The following is a 21,992-nucleotide window of genomic DNA, read 5'->3' on the forward strand; positions in this document are numbered from 1 at the left end:
GTAATAATAATAATAATAATAATAATAAAAAAATCAGCTGATGACCCAAAATGCAGACTATGCAAGGAAACCAACGAAACCATTGATCACATCCTCAGCTGCTGTAAGAAAATCGCACAGACAGACTACAAACAGAGGCACAACCATGCGACCCAAATGATTCATTGGAACTTATGCCTCAAGTACCACCTCCCAGCAGCAAAGAACTGGTGGGATCACAAACCTGCAAAAGTATTGGAAAATGAGCACGCAAAGATACTGTGGGACTTCCGAATCCAAACTGACAAAGTTCTGGAACACAACACACCAGACATCACAGTTGTGGAAAGGAAAAAGGTTTGGATCATTGATGTTGCCATCCCAGGTGACAGTCGCATTGAAGAAAAACAACAGGAAAAACTCAGCCGCTATCAGGACCTCAAGATTGAACTTCAAAGACTCTGGCAGAAACCAGTGCAGGTGGTCCCGGTGGTGATGGGCACACTGGGTGCCGTGCCAAAAGATCTCAGCCGGCATTTGGAAACAATAGACATTGACAAAATTACGATCTGCCAACTGCAAAAGGCCACCTTACTGGGATCTGCACGCATCATCCGAAAATACATCACACAGTCCTAGACACTTGGGAAGTGTTCGACTTGTGGTTTTGTGAAACGAAATCCAGCATATCTATCTTGTTTGCTGTGTCATACAATGTCGTTGTGTCAATAATAATAATAATAATAAGCATATCTAGTTTGCTGTGTCATAAAATAATAATAATAATAAATGAAGTTGCAAGCTCTGTCTTACAGACGGACAATACAAGACTCTTAACATTACACCATGAGGCCATAATATGCCTTTATTTCTCTCAGAGCATTTTTAGAATAACTTTAGCTGACTATTTTGAAGGTTTCCGCATTCTGCTAGAAGCAAGTCCACAACTAAGTTTTGAGCAAGCTTTAGGAAGATTAAGAGACTATTATACTGATATTAAGGGATCTACAAATCTTGAAAGCAGAGAGCCAACAAGCTCAATTTACATGATAAAGAATAGACATGTTAACAAAGAATACAGGAAATGCTTTAATTGCAGTCATCAGGGACACATTTCCAGAGACTGTAGAGTACCAAAATGAAATAGTATGCCCTTCAATGATCAGAAGTCAGAGAGACAGGATCACAAAAGTAATTCCAATACAGGAAATTCTCAAAAGAATCAAACACAGAGGAATCTCTATTCAAAAGCAGCAGTCATGAAAATTGATGAAACGAAAGACAACAAGAATACATTTATTTACTTATTTAAAACATTTATATTCCACCCTTCTCACCCCAAAGGGGACTCAGGGCGGAGCACAACATATGTACGGCAAACATTCAATGCCGGAACATAAACTATAAATATACATAAACACTAAAATCAATGATCTCCACTTTAAAATCAATTGTTTAAAAACCAGGTCTACAGGGTAGAGTTTCCTATTGTTGCCTTATTGCACTGTCCCAAAGGCCTGGTCCCACAGCCAAGTTTTTACCATCTTTCTGAAGGACAGGAGGGAGGGGGCTGATCTAAACTCACCAGGGAGGGAGTTCCATAGCTGAGGGGCCACCACAGAGAAGGCCCTGTCTCTCGCACCTGTGATGGTGGTGGGACCGAAAGTAGGCCTCCCTGGAAGATCTTAATCTCTGTGGTGGTTCATAGAGAGAGCCGGGGCCATTTAGGGCTTTATAGGCCAAAGCACTTTGAATTGTCCTCGGTAGAGAACTAGAAACCAGTGGAGCTGACGCAACATGGGAGTCGTATGCTCCCTATATCAATTATTGATTACGGATATAGCCAACACCGTTCTAAACCTGAGAATTTTGTAGACATAGTTCAGAATGTTGGAGAACGAATCAAAGTAGCTAATGGTGAATCTATCAAAATAGCAGGAGCAGAAAACTGTATTTTCAACTGTAAATTACCAAATAAAAATTTAAAGAATATAGCAGAAGATGCCTTATATGTACTAACCCTAGAATGCAACATACTCAGTATCTCAACTTTTTTTTGTGTCAGGAGCAACTTGAGAAACTGCAAGTCGCTTTTGGTGTGAGAGAATTGGCCGTCTGCAAGGATGTTGCCCAGGGGACGCCCGGATGCTTTGTTTTTACCATTCTTGTAGGAGGCTTCTCTGTCCCCCGCATTGAGCTGGAGCTGAGAGGGAGCTCATCCGCACTTTCCTTGGTTGGATTCGAACCTGGGAGCCTTCAGGTCAGCAACCCAATCTTCAAGTCATAAGGCTTTAGCCCACGCCATTGGAGGCTTATGTATCTCAACATAAGAAAACAAAGCTTTGGCAATACACATTTTGAAGGAAACAAATGTGAAATCTCCTTAAATAAAGTCTTACATGCTGAAGGAATACAGAAACAAGGTGTTTATGAACTTTCTCTTTCACCTGACCAAATTATTATGCTGCAGACAAACGAGAACAGTTTAGAGATATAGTGTAAAAGACTAGGACATCCAAGTTGGCGTTGGGTGATACTGTATGGTGAATTGGATGATTCTGGAGAGAGCTGTGAATGTTGTAAATATCTACAACAAAAGATGAAGCCTTCCTGTGAAAAGAAGCTCCTGAGTCGGTTGTTTATTGCAAGTATTGCCCTTACTATAGAAAGTACTTTAATACTGCTTGATGGTTTGAGATGAGAAACTCTGCTTTGGGTTAAAGAAATACCTGACAGATCGAACTTTTCCCACCGTCTTAGCATGTCCATGTTTTTCTCCTGGGGGGTTTTGGGACCTGATTTGAGGACACAACTCTTCCCACCCTCTGAGCATTTAGAGGCTTCTCTCCTCTGTGACTCATTTCATGCTTCTGAGGGAAGGCTTTATCACACTCAAGGCATTTCCATGGCATCTTTTCCTATGGGTTTTTTTTTTTTAGTGCATCACGAAGCTTGTTGTGCAACTCAACTCTTTCCAAAAGGCAGGAATACGTATACTTTCTCTTTGTTACAAACATTCAGGTAATATTTGAGGACTGATGTGCAGTTCAAACTCTTTATCAGATTCCAGGGTTGTTGACTTCTTTCCCTTCTGGGTTTATTATTGAGTCTTGAGACTTGACCTCCAATGGAAGCTCTTCTCTCATTCCGCACATGTTTTTGGTTTCGTTTTCTATATGACTATCCTGGACATGACTGAGGTCTGAAGTATAGCTAAAACTCTTCCCACAGTCTCCTGTATGACTGTTTTGGTGAGCTGTGAGAACAGATTTACAGTTATAACTCTTCCCACACTCCAGGCATTGGTAGGGTTTCTCTCCTCTGTGACTCATTTCATGTCCAATAAAACTTCTCTTATCAGAAAACGCTATTCCACACTCCAGGCATTTATATGGCTTCTCTCCTGTGTGAATTCTTTGGTGGCGTTTGAGGTTTCCTTTCTCAAAGAAGCATTTTCCACATTCCTGGCATTGATATGGCTTCTCCCCTGTGTGGGTTTTTTGGTGTTTGTTGAGCATTCTTTTTTGTGGGAAGCATTTTCCACACTCCAGGCATTTATACGGCTTCTCTCCTATGTGGGTGTTTTGGTGCAGCTTTAGGGCATTTTCCCAACAGAAACTCTTCCCGCATTCAAGACATTTATAGGGTTTCTCTCCTCTGTGATTCATTTCATGTCTTATAAGATTGCTCTTATCACAAAAACCTATTCCACAGTCCAGGCATCGATGTGGCTTCTCTCCTGTGTGGGTTCTTTTGTGGCCTTTGAGGTGTGCTTTTTGAAAGAAACATTTTCCACACTCCAGGCATTTATATGGCTTTTCTCCTCTGTGATTCATTTCATGCCTAATGAGATTTATATTTGAAACAAAGCTTTTTCCGCACTTCAAACATTTATATGGTTTCTCTTCCTTGTGAGTGTATTGGTGTCTACTTAGGGCACTTTTTTGGGTATAGCATTTCCCACACTCTAGGCATTTATATGGCTTCTCTTGTGAGTGGGTTCTTTTGTGTCTGCTGAGATCTTTTTTATGAAAGAAGCATTTTCCACACTCCATGCATTTATATGGCTTTTCTCCTGTGTGGGTTTTTTGGTGTCTATGGAGATATCTATTTTTATGAAAGCGTTTTCCACACTCCAGGCATGTATATGGCTTGTCCACAATTTGGTATTTTTCATTGTATGCTGGGTGTATACTAGATGCCTCCTGGAAGAAGCCATTCTCATAGACAGGGCTGTTTCCAATCTCCCTACTTTCATCTATTGTCTCTTGGATTGTGATTTCCCTGGTGTCGACAGGGCACTGCTTCCCGTTATATCCTTCTGGTTCCATTCTCAGGCTTTCTTCTTCCCTTTTACTTCTCGCTCTTTTCAGCCATATTTTATTTGGAGCTCCCCCATTTTCACTCACTTGTTCATCACCACCTTGAAAGAAAAGAGACCAAAAGTAAGAAGGCATGGGAAAAGGGAAAATTGAAATCAATATAAAGAAATGTCGTGAGAGAAAAAAGAGGTGAAAATCTTCTTATGGAAGACAGAACTTTGCCTCAAAGGAGAATCCTTTTCTGGAAGTTGTTGGATGATCTCTCCCACCATAGTATCGTCTATAGCAAACATGCAACCCAAAAATACCATTAGCCACCCTACTAAACCATGTTCAAGTAAGCATTGAGTAAACATCCCTCTGAAGAGCAGCTCCTCAGAAGCACCCAGAAGGGAATTGTTTCTTCCAACCTGGTCAGATCAGAAGTGCTGGCCAAAGGGGACTTTCTGCAAAACTGCAGAAAAAATGGCAATTCCCAAAACTGATGCTGAGGGATTCTTACCCAGAGAAGCCACTATCCTATAATTTTCTTCCATGACCTCCCAGTGCAAAGCCTGTTGATTCAGATCCAGTAAGGCCCACTCCTCCACAGTGAAATGTACAGCCACATCCTCAAACATCATCTGAAAGAAGAAAGTTGGACACACAAATCTTTAGTGCTTCCTCTACTGCTAAGAAGAATCCAGATCCATTAAAAGTCTGAGTAAAGAATTCCTCCTTGACTCACCGCTGACGCTTGAGGCTCAGGTGTTGGCAGCGGCCCAGAGGGCTTTCACACAGTTAAAACTTGTATGCCAGCTGCGACCATACCTCAAAAAGCCTTACTTAGCCATGGTGATCCATGCCTTCATTACATCCAGACTATACTATAATGCACACTACGGGTCTGTCTTTGAAGACGGTTCAGAAACCGCTGTTAGTACTAAGGTCGGCTGCCAGATTACTACAGGGAACATACCACACTCCTGCTGAAGCAGCTCCACTGGCTTCCGGCAAGTTTCCGGGCTTAATTCAAGGTGTAAGTTATTACCTATAAAGGCCTATATGCTTCAGGTCCAATGTATCTTTGAGACTGCATCTCTTTCTATGAACTGGTGCGGGCTTTGAGATCAGCAGGGGAGGCCCTTCTCTCAGTCCCTCCACCATCTCAAGCGTGGTTGGTGGGGACAAGAGAGAGGGCCTTCTCCGTGGTGGCTCCCCGGCCCTGGAATACCATCCCAATAGATTAGCCCCCACTGTTCAATCCTTCTGATTCAGCCTGAAAACATGGATGTTCAAACAGGCTTTTGACCTCAAGTAGGCTGAAATGGTCTCATATGAAATTGACACTTTGGCACTTTAGTTGTGAACTGATGGCAGTTAGTTTGTATCTACAGAAGTTCTGTGTTTTTAAAATTGTGCTATTTTAATTTTGTTATGTATGTTGACAGGGGTTGTTATAATTTTATGTGTTTTTTTAATACTGTTGTATCATTTTACCATTTTCTGTTATATGCTGCACTCTGGAGTGCCTTCGTAAGCCACCCCAAGTCCCTTCAGGGAGATGGTGGTGGGATATCAATATGATTATTTATTATGATTAAACCACAAAACCTATTTTGGAGGCTGTCTGTACACCCAAGGATATTAAAAGAACTGGCAAAAGAACCACTAGCAATCATCTTTGAGCATTTCTAGAGAACAGGAGAAATTTCAGAAGACTAGAAGGCAAATGTTCTCCCCCATCTTCAAAAGGGGAAGGAGGGAAGAGGACCCAAACAATTACTGCCCAAGTCAGCCTGACATCAATACTAGGAAAGATTGTAGAGCAGATCATTAGAGACTGTGATCACTCAGAAAGAAATACAGTGATATATCCAATTTCAGTCATGCTTGTGACATTCTTACAAAGCTAATAAAATCTGGGCTAGGTAATCCTACTGAGTTGGATTGGTAATTAGTTAACTGGCCGAACACAAGAGTTCTTAGTAATAGCTGCTCTTCATCCTGGAAAGAAGTGACCAATGGGCACCCCAGGTTTCTGTCCTGTGCCAAGTGCTATTCCAAATTTTTAGCAATGACTTGGACAATGGAAAAGAAGGCATGCTTATCCAATTTGCAGATGACACCAAACTGAGAGGGAGAGCTAATACCCCAGATGACAGGATCAGCATCCAAAATAACATTAGCAGATTACAGCTAGGCCAAAATTATGCAAATGAATTTCTACAGGGAGAACTGTACAAAAGACGACCTCAAAGAACAGCATTCTGAGACATCTGAATCAGCCATGGCTAATAAGACCTTTCCTGGGTGGTTCTTCCAGCATATACAACAATATTGATTCTATAAATTGTTTGAAAATGTAGTTCAAGGGGAAGACACTACAAGAGCCCTAGTGGAAGAAAAAAAAACCTTCAGAAATCGCATTCTGAGATTTCTTAAAAGGAAACTTAGGGGGAAGCAGAAGAAAAGCAAGTTCCAGTCCATTTGAAGCAGTCAGGGACATTTCAACTATTTTCTCCAGTTCATTCCTACTGTAGTCCTTTTACCTGATCTTGTTGAATGGGAGCCACTTCTGCTGCTTCAGAAAGAGTGGAGCTGTCACATCTTCCTAGCACCCTTAGCTCAACTCCTGTGAAATGGCAAACATAGAAAGGGAAAGGAAAGGGAATTATTTCATTTGTTTTTCAAAGCTCATTTTGAGGTCAGAGAGTGGTTTACCATTTAAACAACACAAAAGGGGACCAATAAGACGTCCTCAAAAGAAAGGTCAGAAGGAACTGGAAAGGGTTTTATTTGGCACAAGCATTTGGCACAAGATGCAGCCCATTTCATACAATACCAGTTTGGATATAAATATTCTTAAAACTGTTCTTAGGGCATTCTAACAAAACAGCCATTCAAGACAAGCATTTTGGGGGACATAAGAGAAGATTACACAATTGGGAGATCTTTGACCAAGAGAAAGTAGGGATCTCACCCAGTGGAGCAGCCCCTCTGTCTTCTAACAAAACAGCAATGGAAATATGTATTTGGGGACACAACAGCAGACTCGACATTTGGGGGATCCTTGAGAGCAAGGGACCAAGTGGATGAAGGCATCTTACCCAGTGGAGACTCTTCTGTATCATCCTCCACCTTAATCCACCTGAAAGGCAAGCTGGTCTCCAATGGGGCCTCCTGGGCCTGAGGGACCTCTCTCTCCTGACGCTCTTCCTGCTGCGCCTTCTCCTCTTCTGCCCGACTCAGGAGGAATCCTTCAGCCAAAGCCACGGCCTGGGAACTGGTCTCTGCCCCACATTCCCTCACCCAGCGCTCCATCTCCGCAGGAAGGACGGCCAGGAACTGCTCCAGGAGCACCAGGTCCAGCATCTCCGCCTTGGAGTGTCGCTCTGGCTTCAACCACAGGCGGCAGAGAGAGTGGAGGCGGCTACAGACCTCCCGGGGCCCCAAGGCCTCCTGGAAGCAGAAGCGATGGTGCTGAAAGTCTGTGTTGAACTCCTTCTCATATAGAACATCCTGCCCAGTTCTCTCCGAGAATCCAACACTTCTTCTGCTCCATGTTTCATTGGGCTCTCTTTCTCCTTCGGGGCTGGGTGGACTTGGCTCCTCCATCTTCACTCTGGGCTCTAAAACAGCTTCCATCTTGGTTGAAGAACCACGAAGCAAAGGCTACACAAGATTATGAAGAGATGAAGTCCAAATAAAGTAGCAATATCTGCAAACCAGCAATAGCCTAAAGAGAAAAAGTGAGTTTACAACCCATTTGTGGGTGGCTTCAGTATGTTTTTCCCAACAGAAAGCCACAGCCTGGATAGTTTAAGAGTAAATGCAATGAAGCACTTCCATGGGAATCTACTCACTTTGCTTTTCCCTTATTGTTATTATTGCTACCCCTCTTTTTCTCTCCACAAGGAGACTCGTGTGCCTTCAGCTCACCTTTTCTTGTTATTTTATACATGCCTTGAGTTATAGAAAAAGTTGTTTTTCCCCTTCTATATGACCTATACATACACACATATTCAGTTATAGAAATATAAACCTGAAGTAAAATATCACATAATTGATTCTCAACAGAGGTTTGAGATCCTGCTTGAACAGCATTACTCTAAAGGAGGAATCAAGAAGGTCTCATTTGTATAATGTTTGGGTGGATCTGGGACCCAAAGTACAGTAGTCTCACTTATCCAACACTCGCTGATCCAACATTCTGGATTATCCAACGCATTTTTGTAGTCAATGTTTTCAATACATTGTGATATTTTGGTGCTAAATTCGTAAATACAGTAATTACTACATAGCATTACTGCGTATTGAACTACTATTTCTGTCAAATTTGTTGTATAACATGACGTTTTGGTGCTTAATTTGTAAAATCATAACCTAATTTGATGTTTAATAGGCTTCTTCTTAATCTCTCCTTATTATCCAACATATTCGCTTATCCAACGTTCTGCTGGCCCGTTTATGTTGTATAAGTGAGACTCTACTGTAGTTGAAGAGGATTGGGATTTAAGACATTGCAAATATATTCACGTGTTCTGCTTACATCCCGTCTTTCCTCTGATGCGTTCCAACAGCACTGGGCTGCTTTCCCCCTTTTCTTTCTATCTATGTAAGGAGTAACGGGTTTCCCCATGACATTCAGTCCAGTTGTGTCCGACTCTGGGGGTTGGCGCTCATCTCCATTTCTAAGCCAAAGAGCCGGCGTTGTCCGTAGACGTCTCCAAGGTCATGTGGCCAGCATGACTGCATGGAGCGCAGAGCCTCCGGTGGCCTTGAGGATAAAAGCCTTGTGACTTGAAGGTTGGGTTGCTGACCTGAAGGCTGCCAGGTTCGAATCCCACCCAGGGAGAGAGTGGATGAGCACCCTCTATCAGCTCCAGCTCCATGTGGGGACATGAGAGAAGCTTCCCACAAGGATGGTAAAACATCAAAACATCCGGGTGTCCCCTGGGCAACGTCCTTGCAGACGGCCAATTCTCTCACTCCAGAAGCAACTCTGGTTGCTCCTGACACGAAAAAAAATAATCTTCCTGTAGAAGCGGTACCTACTGATCTACTCACATTTAAAATAAAATAAATAAAATTTGCATGTTTTTAACTGCTAGGCTGGCAGAAGCTGGGGCTAATACCGGGAGCTCACTCCACTCCCCGGATTCAAACCGCCAACCTTTCTGTCAGCAAGTTCAGCAGCTCAGTGGTTTAACCCGCTGCGCCCCCGGGGGCTCTACATATTGCTATAATATTATGAGTTTTTTTTACTGAACTGCCCCGTCCCCCTTTTTCTCCAGCTCCGACTCTTTCCAGTTTTCTCTAGTCTGGTGGTTCTCAACCAGGCATGGGCCAACTTCGGCCTTCCCTCCAGGTGTTTTGGACTCCAACTCCCACAATTCCTAACAGCCTGTCGGCTGTTAGGAATTGTGGGAGTTGGAGTCCAAAACACCTGGAGGGAAGGCCGAAGTTGGCCCATGCCTGTTCTCAACCTGTGGGTCCCCAGATGTTTTGGCCTTCAACTCCTACAAATCCTAACAGCTGGTAAACTGGCTGGGATTTCTATGAGTTGCAGGCCAAGACACCTGGGGACCCACAGGTTGAGAATCACTGTTAAGTCCCTGACTAGGCCTTGGTTCCTGAGGAGAAAGGTGTATGTTTTGCCTGTGGCTGCCTTCTGCCTCCACGGCCTGCTCCTTGCCCATGGCCCATTGGAGACTGACAGGCCCTTCTGGCCAGGCTCAAAGGGGAGGGAGGGAGGGAGGGGATACCTGTCGAGCCCTCCCTCTCTCCCTCCCGGCCAGGCTGGGCCTTCCACTGAGGGTCTCCTCCCTCCCAAATCCCACAGAAGCGGAAGAGAGGCCTCACCGCGCGGCTTGCCAGGGAAGAGCCGGAAGGAAGGCGACAGAGCAGCCGTTGCTTCCTAACCTTGCGACCGTTGCTGGGGGCGGGGCCTCTCCCCCAAGCCACGCCCCTTCTCCTCCCAGGCCACGCCCCTTCTTGCTTTCTGAGGAGACCTCGCTTGCCCGCTTTGGGCCCTGAAGCCTGACGGTAGCCAGAGCGGGTGAGGGGAGCGGGTCAAGGATTCAAACTTGGCCCTCGAAATGCTTCTGGTTTCCTCATGAATTGTAACTGGCGAACCAAGGAAGGGGCCCATGTCTTTCTCTTCATGAGGCATCCTTCATGGAGGTCCGGCCTGGTTGAGAGGCCTAGCAGGGCCAGGCCTGGGCTGAAGGTGGGAGGCAGGGAGGGAGGAACGGCAAGGCCACCTCTGAGGAACCTGAAGGGCAGGCCTCACACACACCGAGGGCCATTGGGAATGAGGCACAAAAGGGCCTCCAGGAGGAGGGAGAGGACCCCAGAACAGGCCTTGCTTGGTGCAATCTTTTAGTAAAAGGTAAAGGTTTCCCCTGACATTAAGTCCAGTCGTGACCGACTCTGGGAGTTGGTTCTCATCTCCATTTCTAAGCCAAAGAGCCGGGGTTGTCCATAGACATCTCCAGGTCATGCGGCTGGCATGACTGCATGGAACACCGTTACCTTCCCGCACCTATTGATCTACTCACATTTGCATGTTTTCGAACTGCTAGGTTGGCAGGAGCTGGAGGTAACAGCGGGCGCTCATTTCGCTCCCGGGATTTGAACCTGGGACCTTTTGGTCTGCAAGCTCAGCAGCTCAGCGCTTTAACACACTGTGCCACCAGGGTTAAATACTTTTAGTAAAGGTAAAGGTTTCCCCTGACGTTAAGTCCAGTCATGACCGACTCGGGGTTGGTGCTCATCTCCATTTCTAAGCCAAAGAGCCGGCATTGTCCATAGACACCTCCAAGGTCATGTGGCCGGCATGACTGCATGGAGCGCTGTTATCTTCCCGCTAGAGCAGTACCTATTGATCTACTCACATTTGCATGTTTTCGATCTGCTTGGTTGGCAGGAGCTGGAGGTAACAGCGGGCTCATTTCGCTCCTGGGATTTGAACCTTTTGGTCCACAAGCTCAGCACCTCAGCGCTTTATCACACTGTGCCACCAGGGTTAAATACTTTTACCAAGTATTTAATCAAAGCTGACTTTTTTTCTTGTCAGGAACAAATTGAGAAACTGCAAGTCACTTCTGGTGTGAGAGAATTGGCCGTCTGCAAGGACGTTGCCCAGATGTTTTGATGTTTTACCATCCTTTTGGGAGGCTTCTCTCATGTCCCCGCATGGAGCTGGAATTTCCTCATGAATTGTAACTGGTTAACCAAGGAAGGGGCCCATGACTCTGCACTTAATGACATCAGGGAGCCCGCCTTCTCCTTGGACGCAGTGTCAAGAATTCCTTTTGAGCCTCAAAATCTTCTTTCATCTGTTTTCAGTGGGGCAGAGTGCAGCAGGCAATTCCAGAGGAAGAGGTAGGCACACAGGCACCATCACTGGTTTTATAACAGCTATATTGGTGACACAAACAGAGTAGAAACATCCTATTCACTCAGACATTCACTCACTATCCGATCCACATTCAGTAAGGAAGAGGGCCTCCTTATGTGAGGATTTTGTCATCTCTCATTTCATTGTTTTGATAATCTATATAGATAGATAAATCTATAGATATAGATCTATAATGGGGGGAATAGGGCTGGGCTTTAGTACAGCTCGTAAATCACTAGCAGTAATAAGATCCACCAACCAAAAGGTGACAAGTTCGAAGCCTGGTCAGGGTGAGCACCCGACTGTCGAGCCCTCCTCACTGTTTACCTAAGCAGTTCCAAAACAGCTAAAGCTATAAGTAGAGAAACTATGTACCGCTAATTGAGCGAGGGAGGTATTTTATGACATCAGAAAATGCCAGTGACCAAAAGGAAGGAGGAAGTCCTGATGGCTCTTTGTCATAGAGAATGGAGCAACAGCACCCCCCCCCCCATGGCCGAATCTGAGCACAACCTCCAAGGCACCGAAGCTGGACTTCAAATCACAACATACAGTCCTCACTTATCGCAGGGGCTAGGTTCCAGGACCACCCGCAATAGGTGAAAATCCACAAAGTAGGGACGCTATATATTTATACATTATTTTAGTAGTTATACGCTATTTTAAGTCTTTATCAACCAATCATGTGTTGATAAATCGCCTCCTTCTCCTCCCGTTGCCGCTTGGGCCCCTTTTCTCTCCCTTCGGCTTTTCCTTCCTCCCTTAGGCTGTAAATTGTAATTTTTATGATTTATAATATTCTTTTAGAGTTTATTGAAAAACTGCGAAACAGCAAATCCGTAAAAAGCGAACCGCGAAGTAGTGAGGGAACACTGTACCTCGTTTCTTTCTGTTCTGTCCTGTCTGTCCAAACAGCATTGAATTTTTCCCTGTATGTGTACTATGATCTGCCCTGAGTCCCCTTGGGGAGATACGGCAGAATATAAATAAAGTATTATTATTATTAATGCAACCCAAAATAGGGGATGGGGGATGGCGACTATGTATGTTGAATGTATGGATTGTGAAGCAGATTTGTAAGCCTATCAGCAAAAACATTACAGGGGCTGAGAGTATGTGCCTTGCCCAGGGAAACCCAGTAGATTTTCATGGCTAAGAGGGCATTCAAACTCTGTTCTCCACAGTGGTAGCCCAAGCACCAAACCACTACAACACATTGGCTCCATACCTAGGTTTGAATTGACATTTGTTATCTATCAAAATTCTGATATGTCATCAGGTGCCTTTATTTCCATCAGTTTTATAGGCTGAATTGGTTTTGGCACAGTTGGACCATGAAGGTTTTGCCACGCTGCTGGGCAGAGATGGAGCTTTTGTCTATTGAACGACAGAGGATGGCTATTTATCTGACTGAGTCTGTAATATGTCTCCCCAAGCATATTGTCCTGTCTTAAAGTTGATTAAGATATATGGGGGTTACTTGGCAGGATTTGTTCTGAGGAGGTTCACCTTGGCCTTCAAGATGACAGAATAAAACCTGCTCATGGCCAACCAATGGCCTTCCGGGGCCACATAGGGCTTCAAGCTCTGAATTCCAGAAGGAGAGACCAATGCTTAAATCATTACACCATGAGGCCATAAAATACCTTTATTTCACTGCAAAAGAGTGAAGAAGCTGAGCAAATATCAGTGGGCATTTTAAAACAAGCACAAAAGAGAAGAACTTAAAGCTAAAAAGGAGGAAAATAGGATGGATACCACATTATATTAACTGGTGAGGCATCAACAATTCCACAAGGCCAGTACCATTCCTTAAAGTATGCCAAAGACTCAAGACTCAAGATGTCTTGAATTAACGGTTTTACATTGAACACGAGGGAATCAATATGAAAACCAGAGGTGTCTTCTGTCCACATGTGTTTTATTTATTGTGTGACTACAGTAGAGTCTCACTTATCCAACATAAACAGGCCAGCAGAACCTTGGATAAGTGAATATGTTGGATAATAAGGAGGAATTAAGGAAAAGACTATTAAACATAAAATTTGATTATGATTTTACAAATTAAGCACCAAAACATGTTATACAACAAATCTGACATAAAAGTAGTTCAATACGCAGTAATGCTATGTAGTAATTACTGTATTTATGAATTTAGCAACAAAATATCACAATGTATTGAAAGGATTGACTACAAAAATGCGTTGGATAATCCAGAACGTTGGATAAGTGAGTGTTGGATAAGTGAGACTCTACTGTATTTTGAAGATTGAACTATTCCCACACTCTTGACATGTGTATGCTTGCTGTCCTGGTGAATTTTGAGACCTGATTGGTGATTATAGCTCTTCCCACATTTTAGGCAACTATAAGGTTTATCTCCTCTGTGATTCATTTCATGCAGGAAGAGACTTCTCTTGTGGATAAAGCCTTTGCCACACTCCAGGCATTTATAGGGTGTCTCTCCCCTGTGGATCATTCCATGCCCAATGAAATTTCTCTTGTCAGTATAGCCCTTTCCATACTCCAGGCATTTATATGGCTTTTCCTCTGTGTGTGTTTTTTCATGTCTGCTTAGGCCATCTTTTCGACGAAAGCACTTCCCACATTCCTGGCATTTATATGGCTTCTCTCCCATGTGAGTTGTCTGGTGTCTGCTTAGGGATCTTTTTTGATGGAAGCATTTCCCACACTCCAGGCATTTAAATGGCTTCTCTCTTGTGTGGATAGTTTGGTGATTTTTGAGACTTGCTTTCCAATGTAAGCTCTTCCCAGTCTCCAGACATTTATTTGGGTTATCCACAATTTGTGGTTTTTCGTCATTTGTCAAGTATATACTAGATCGAAAGCTCTCTTCCAATTGCTGGCATTTAGCTTGTCCTTTCTCAAAGCTACTCTCAAGGACAAGATAGTTCCTGATCGCCCTGCTTTCGTCTACTGTTTCTTGGATTGTGATTTCCCTCGTATCAGCACAACACTCCTTCCTTCTATATTCTTCTGTTTCCATTTCCATGTTTCCCTCTTCCCCCAATGTATATCTTTTCAATGACACTTTACAGAATTCTCCCCCATTTTCACTCTCTTTTCCAGGACCACCTCGAAGAAAAGAGAAACAGTAAGAAGGTATGAGAAAATAGAAGCCTGAAATCAGTCAACTAGCTAGCAGCCCAAACCATCCAAATCTCTGTCCTTTTGTTCATACTTACTTCAAAATTTCATTATGATCTTCCCTTTCAAAGACTCTATTTCATCATGAAATAATAATTTTAATTTTCCAATTAAATCTTCCTGTTCTATTAAACAACACCAGAGCAACAGCATTATGATCAAAAATCGCTCTGTGTAAAATTGTCATTCTTTTTGTTTTAAGCGTTATATATTTAGATAACAAAAACGTATCAGTTCTGGAGAATGACTTATGTTTTCCTAAGAAGAATACATTGTTGCTTGATTTTAGTTGTATCTGCAGGCATCTTGAAATGTGATATATTCCATTAATTTAAAAAAACATTTGGGGATTTTCTCCCTGTTAAAATTAATGTAATTTGTTTTGCCCCAGTTTTCTAATCTATTAAGACCATTTTGAATCCTGAACCTTTCCTCTGGGCTATTTACTTTCTCTCCCAAATTTGTGTCATTGCAAACTTGATGAACACACAAATAATTACACAAATTCAGCTGGAACAATGGAGAAACATTGGATGAAGAATCATGATCCTAAGCTATGCAGCAGAAAGAGGTGGCATTTCCAAAACTGATTTCTACAGACCAAGATGTAGAGGGATCCTTACCCAAAGAGACCAACGTCTTATAATTCTCTCTCATGACCTCCCAATGCAGGGCCCATTGATCTGGATCTAGCAGGGCCCACTCTTCCTCACTGAAATGTACAGACACATCCTCAAAAGTCACCTGAAAGAGGAGGATTAGGACACACAGGTCAGCAATGCTTCTTGCACTACTAGGCATGTTTTTCCCCAGTTGGAGAATTAAGACAGTTTACAGCAGATTAAAACAGCTCTAGTTAAACATTCACAAATCCACAAGCTGGAAAAGCAATTGAGCTATCAAAAATTAAAACCAGAACAAATGGTAAAACCACAATACAGCAAAGAAACCAGATCTGATGTGTTAATGAGCCCTGTTTCAACTAAACCCTCTGTTCTCCAAAGCCTGTTGCAACAGAATACCCTTCTTCTATTCAGAGAAAGAAGCCCATGGGGCAGATGGACAGACGCACAGCAGTCTCCTCTCTTCTGGAAGGAAGTTCTGGATCCTGAGAGCACTGAACGAGAAGTTACGTCCCAGGTGGTTCTTCCATAACATCCAACTAGGTTGATCTAATGAAGGTTTGAACAGGGGATTCAGTCCAAAGTGGAAAGCATTGTGTGAGCCTAGTGGAAGAGGAAGGACTCAGAGGACAGCATCCTGAGATCATTTGAAATGAAACTTGGGCAGAAGCAGAAAACAAACCAATGAAAGAAACTTTCCAGCCACGTGACATGGACCTGGGCAATTCCAGAATTATCTCCAGTTCATTTCTACTTCCATCCGTTTACCTGATCCTGTGCCATGGAGGCCATTTCTCCTGCTTCACAAAGAGATGAATTATTACGGCTTCCCAGCATCCTTGGCTCCTCCCCTGTGAAATACCAGAGAAGGGAGAGGAAGAGAATATTAATTTCTATATTTTTAAGTCTCACATTTAGGTTTACATTTTTTTTAAAAAACTCAAAAAGTAACTAAAAGAACTGACAATATTTTATCTGACATAAGCATTCAATGCAGCCAGTTTCATGCAATACCAGTATGCATCTAGATATTCTAATAACTATTCTTAGAAACATTCTAACAATCCAGCTACTGAAGACAAGTCTTATGGGGGAATATAACCAAAGGCCATATATATGGATGACCCTTGAGTGTGAAGGACCAAGTGAAAGAAGATAAAAGGTCTCTCACCTGGTTGAGTAATTCTTGTGTCCTCTTCCAGCCTGATCCACCTGGAAGGGAAGCCCTGGCTGGTGCCTGGTGGGGCCCCCTGGGCCTGAAGGACCTCTTTCTCCTGCTGCTCTTCCTGCAGCGCCTTCTCCTCTTCTGCCCGACTCAGGAGGAATCCTTCAGCCAAAGCCACGGCCTGGGAACTGGTCTCTGCCCCACATTCCCTCACCCAGCGCTCCATCTCTGCAGGAAGGACGGCCAGGAACTGCTCCAGGAGCACCAGGTCCAGCATCTGGGCTTTGGAGTGCTTCTCTGGCTTCAGCCACAGGCGGCAGAGAGAGTGGAGGCGGCTGCACACCTCTCGAGGCCTCAAAGCCTCCTGGAAGCGGAAGCGCCTCATATAAGAACGTAGCATATTCATATTACCGACTCTAAAAAAAAAAAAAAAAGAAAATCACATTTCCCATATAAACTTGCCCAAAAATTGTTCAAATTCAACCCCTTTTCTCTAAGGTCTCCTTTCTCTCCAGCCTTTGTCCTGTCTCCCAGAGCCTGTCCAGACAGTACCTTTATCCCAGGAGCTTCCTCAGCAAACAGAAGGGTGGCCAGACACCGTTCCCTCTAAACCTGGAAGCAACTGCTACAAAAGATTTCCAGGAATATTGCAGTTTTTAACTGAATATCCAGATCTTCACATATCCCTGCAATCAGAAATCACAGGATTTTTTAATCTGAGTTTGTTCCTGGGTTTTACATGCTTGTTCCTGATTGGTTGGTTCCTAAAATGAAGGTTTCACTTGAGTAGAAGACAAAACCTTTGTCCTGGGAAGAGGAACTTCGTCCTTCACCTGTTTAATGAAGTTTGTGGCAGAAAAAATGAAGTTTTTGGGGTGCAACAAGTACAGTAGAGCCTCACTTATCCAAGCTTCACTTATCCAATGTTCTGTATTATCCAAGACAGTCTGCCTTTTAGTAGTCAATGTTTTTGTAGTCAATGTTGCAATGTTTTGGTGCTAAATTCGTAAACACAGTAATTACTACATAACATTACTGTGTATTGAACTGCCTTTTCTGTCAGTTTGTTGTAAAACATGTTTTGGTGCTTAATTTGTAAAATCATAATGTAATATTATGTTTAATAGTCTTTTTTCTTAACCCCTCCTCATTATCCAACATTTTCGATTATCCAAGGTTCTGCTGGCCCGTTTATCTTGGATAAGTGAGGCTCTACTGTACTTTCATATTAAGTAGTACACAATGACACAGGAACAGACACTTTCAAACCAGGGACAGAATGCCATCATTACTAGAATTACTCAGACCTTATTGTATGGCCATCTGTGCAGACAGGTTTCATAGTGTACTTGTGCCAGGAAACAGGATGAGTTGCCGGGTTATCCACATGGTTCCTCATTGGGTGTATGCTGACAACACGTGTACAGTTTATTAAATGGCAAAAACTTAGTACAGTGGAGTCTCACTTATCCAACACTCGTATCCAACGTTCTGGATTATCCAACACATTTTTGTAGTCAATGTTTTCAATACATCATGACATTTTGGTGCTAAATTTGTAAATACAGTAATTACTACATAGGGTTGTTGTATGTATTCCGGGCTGTATGGCCATGTTCTAGAAGTATTCTTTCCTGACGTTTCGCCCACATGAATTTGATGTGGGCGAAACGTCAGGAGAGAATACTTCTAGAACATGGCCATACAGCCCGGAATACATACAACAACCCTGTGATCCCAGCCATGAAAGCCTTTGACAACACAATTACTACATAGCATTACTGCGTATTGAACTACTTTTTCTGTCAAATCTGTTGTTAAACATGATGTTTTGGTGCTTAATTTGTAAAATCATAACCTAATTTGATGTTTAATAGACTTTTCCTTAATCCCTCCTTATTATCCAACATATTCACTTATCCAACATTCTGCCGGCCCGTTTATGTTGGATAAGTGAGACACTACTGTACTGGTTGTTGGGACATGGCTGTACTGGAGAGGAATGTAAATACTGAAAGCCAAAGTCATGCAGGTGGCTCATAGGAAAAGCCATGTATAACCCAGAAACAGCACCCTATTGTTCGATGCCACAAGTACACAACCAAATCTGTCTGGAAAGATGGCCAGGCAGCCAGGCTGTAAAAATAGTCAATAATGACAAAGTTCTGGCTTAAGGACTGTCTGGTTTGTAGCCAGCTGAAATAAATCACTACGAGTTTGAGCCAGCCCGTGTCGGAGTGAGCTCCCAACCATTTAATAGTCTAGCTTGCTGTCGACCTATGCAGCGGAAACGACTGAGTGAATGAAGAAGAAGAAGTCTTTGTCTCTGCATTCATCCATAGGTGAATTCTTAGGGAGGAAAACTTGGGGGGACAACTGCAGAGCCCATCCCCAGCCCTGTGGCCCTCCTGGTGTCCTGAGCTTCCTGGGAGTTGTAGTGCGCAGCCCTGCCCCATGTTCCATGTTGAGCCTTTCCTTCCTCTCCCTCTTCCCTTCTCCCCAGAGGCACCCTCCCCTCCCCTCTCCTTCACCTGAGTGAATGAAGAAGAAGAAGTCTTTGTCTCTGCATTCATCCATAGGTGAATTCTTAGGGAGGAAAACGTGGGGGGACAACTGCAGAGCCCATCCCCAGCCCTGTGGCTCTCCTGGTGCCCTGAGCTTCCTGGGAGTTGTAGTGCGCAGCCCTGCCCCATGTTCCTTGGTGAGCCTTCCCTTCCTCTCCCTCTTCCCTTCTCCCCAGAGGCACCCTCCCCTCCCCTCCCCCCCCCCCCTCCTTCACCTCCAGATCTGTAGCTTCCTAAAAAATAGAAGATGGGGAAAAAGGAGGCCTCACCGCATGGCTCTGGGAAGGACCAGCAATTTCTGCAGTGGGCGGGGCTTCTCCTTCCTGGCCACGCCCCTCCCCCTCTCTTGGACTCAACCCTTTGGCCCTTCTGGGTGGGGGGTCCCTGGGAGGCCTGGCTGGCCCACTTGCAGACTGTGCACAAAGAATCTGCAAACCTCACCTCCTCCAAGGAGAACTGAACCATCCAAACTGGGCTCTACACCATGGACACCAGAAGAGCTGCAAGGCCAAGAGCAAGCCAAGGATCCACCCAGAAGAAAGGTGTTCTTACCAGACATCAAGAGAACCACTGACCACATAGGCAAACTGATGAAGAAACACAACCTACAAACTATCTACAGGCCCACAAAGAAAATCCAACAAATGCTACGTTCAGTGAAGGACAAGAGGGATCCTCTCACCTCTGCAGGAGTCTACTGGATACCATGTGGACAAGTCTACAGAAGGACCACCAAACGCAGCATTGCCCAAACACGAGTCAAAGAACACGAAAGGCACTGCAGACTAACTCAATCTGAGCACTTGATGAACTAACCTGGGCACAGTATATTATTGGAGAGCACAGAAATGCTGGTCCACTCTCTCAACCATAGAGAAGCCATTGAAATCCACAAGCATGTGGACAATTTCAACAGAAAGGAGGAAACCATGAAAATGAACAAAATCTGTCTACCAGTACTAAAAAACTCAAAAAACAGAACAGTAAATAAGAATCAACACTCTGAAAACAGAGGAGTTCCAGACATGAATCAATCAGGGGCAGCTAACGACTCTGAACAAAGGATGCCCCCAGGCAGAAAGAAGCCAGGAGATGAAGCTATTCAATGCTGATTAAGGTGATTAACTACAACATTCACACTGGCCTCCAACTGACAAGAGTTCTTCTCTCACCCTGGACTTTCCACAGATATATATAAACCTTCCTTGCTGAGTTTCTCCATACCTCACACCCTCTGAGGATGCCTGCCATAGATGTGGGTGAAACGTCAGGAGAGAACACTTCTGGAACATGGCCATACAGCCCGGAAAACATACAACAACCCTGTGATCCCAGCCATGAAAGCCTTCAACAACACATCCCCTTGGGGAGTTGGGGTCTTTGGGGAGAGCTAAAGTGGTCTCTGAAAGTGACTGAAGGTGCTGCAAATCCTGGTGTCATTTCCAGAACAAAGGGGAAAGATAAATGTAAGGAATTAAATAAGATGATCCTTATGATTGAATAACTATAATAAGTGTTGAAGGCTTTCATGGCCGGGATCACAGGGTTGTTGTTTTTTGGGCTGTATGGCCATGTTCCAGAAGTATTCTCTCCTGACGTTTCGCCCACATCTACGGCAGGCATCCTCAGAGGTTGTGAGGTCTCTGGAAGTGGATGAAGATGCTGCAAATCCCATCATCTGAAACAAATCCAACAAAAGATACGAACATGTATTTTGGCATGAACAAAAGACAACCGATGGATATGTCGACTCACAAACTGAATACCAAGAGACCACAAGCAGCGCTTGGGCAGATCCTGTTCGATGGGACAAACCAATGGTTAAGCTATTCGGCCAGAAATGGAAAAGAAAAGCACAAGATCATATATTTTGGCAAATGGTAGATTTGTGTGAAGCCCAAAGGGGTGGATCGACAGCAAATCAGATAGGATAGGATTCTCGCTTCATATTTTATTCACTGAGGTGTTGTGTCTCCATCTCTTTTTTCCTCCATTGTGCTCCAACATAATCCACACTTGTTTCATGCAAGATCTGTGCAGCGAAACTAGTTGGACATGGGCTGGGCTGTGGCACAGCTGGTTAATATCCAACAGCAATATATCACTGCTGACCGAAAGGTCATGAGATCGAAGCTCGTAGTCGGATTGAGCTCCCGACTGTTTAATAGCCTAGCTTACTGTCCACCTAAGCAGTTCGAAAACAGCTGCAGCTTTAAGTAGAGAATTTAGGGACCGCTTAATGAGGGGAGGTTAATTCAATTGAATTTATGACACCATAAACTGCTGCCAAACGAAGAGCGAGGAGGAAATACTACGATCAAAGGATTTGGCATTATAGTGGATGAATCGACAGCTCCTCCTGTGGCCAGAAGTTTTGTCATCACCTCTCCTTTTAAATACATTTGAATACATTGAATGATTCCATGGCTTTCACGCCCGTAGTTTCGCTTCACGTTAGGCATCAGATTAGTCTCTCAGCCTCAGAGCAAGGCGCACACAGAGGGACACACACACCTCTTCCAGAATATTAGTGTTCAGATAGATCTCTACACCTCGCCCTACTGGTTACATCTGAGCCCTACATGTATACCTTTTTATTTTTGAGACTCATGCCCCAAATGGGGTGGATTTTGTAGTTCAAGCCCCACAATCATTTTTAAGTTGGATAATGAAGGCGATGTGTACAACGTTTGTTTGAGCTGCAGCTGTAAGCAGAGAATTTAGGGATCACTTAATGCGGGGAAGTTAATTCAATTTACGACACCATAAAACTGCTGGCGAACAAAG

The 21,992-nt window shown here is 43.8% G+C and overlaps 2 protein-coding genes across 2 annotated transcripts; both read right to left on the reverse strand.

Annotated features, from left to right (window-relative positions):
* Positions 1-826: 826 nt before the first annotated feature.
* On the reverse strand, positions 827-10,234 carry LOC103280123 (zinc finger protein 25). The gene is made up of 5 exons (XM_008118039.2): positions 10,146-10,234; positions 7,391-7,955; positions 6,833-6,915; positions 4,804-4,924; positions 827-4,402 (listed from the first exon to the last, which is right to left on the reverse strand). Exons 2-5 carry the CDS (start codon positions 7,926-7,928, stop codon positions 3,039-3,041), a joined length of 2,106 nt encoding a protein of 701 aa, XP_008116246.2. The 5' UTR covers positions 7,929-7,955; positions 10,146-10,234; the 3' UTR covers positions 827-3,038.
* A 5,422-nt stretch (positions 10,235-15,656) lies between these two features.
* On the reverse strand, positions 15,657-17,050 carry LOC134296904 (zinc finger protein 24-like). Its single transcript, XM_062973037.1, has 2 exons — positions 16,648-17,050; positions 15,657-16,327 (listed from the first exon to the last, which is right to left on the reverse strand). The coding sequence occupies exons 1-2, from the start codon at positions 17,045-17,047 to the stop codon at positions 16,227-16,229; spliced, it is 501 nt and encodes a 166-aa protein (XP_062829107.1). The 5' UTR covers positions 17,048-17,050; the 3' UTR covers positions 15,657-16,226.
* Positions 17,051-21,992: the final 4,942 nt, after the last annotated feature.

Source organism: Anolis carolinensis, chromosome 2, assembly GCF_035594765.1.
Source record: "Anolis carolinensis isolate JA03-04 chromosome 2, rAnoCar3.1.pri, whole genome shotgun sequence".
NCBI lineage: Eukaryota > Metazoa > Chordata > Lepidosauria > Squamata > Dactyloidae > Anolis > Anolis carolinensis.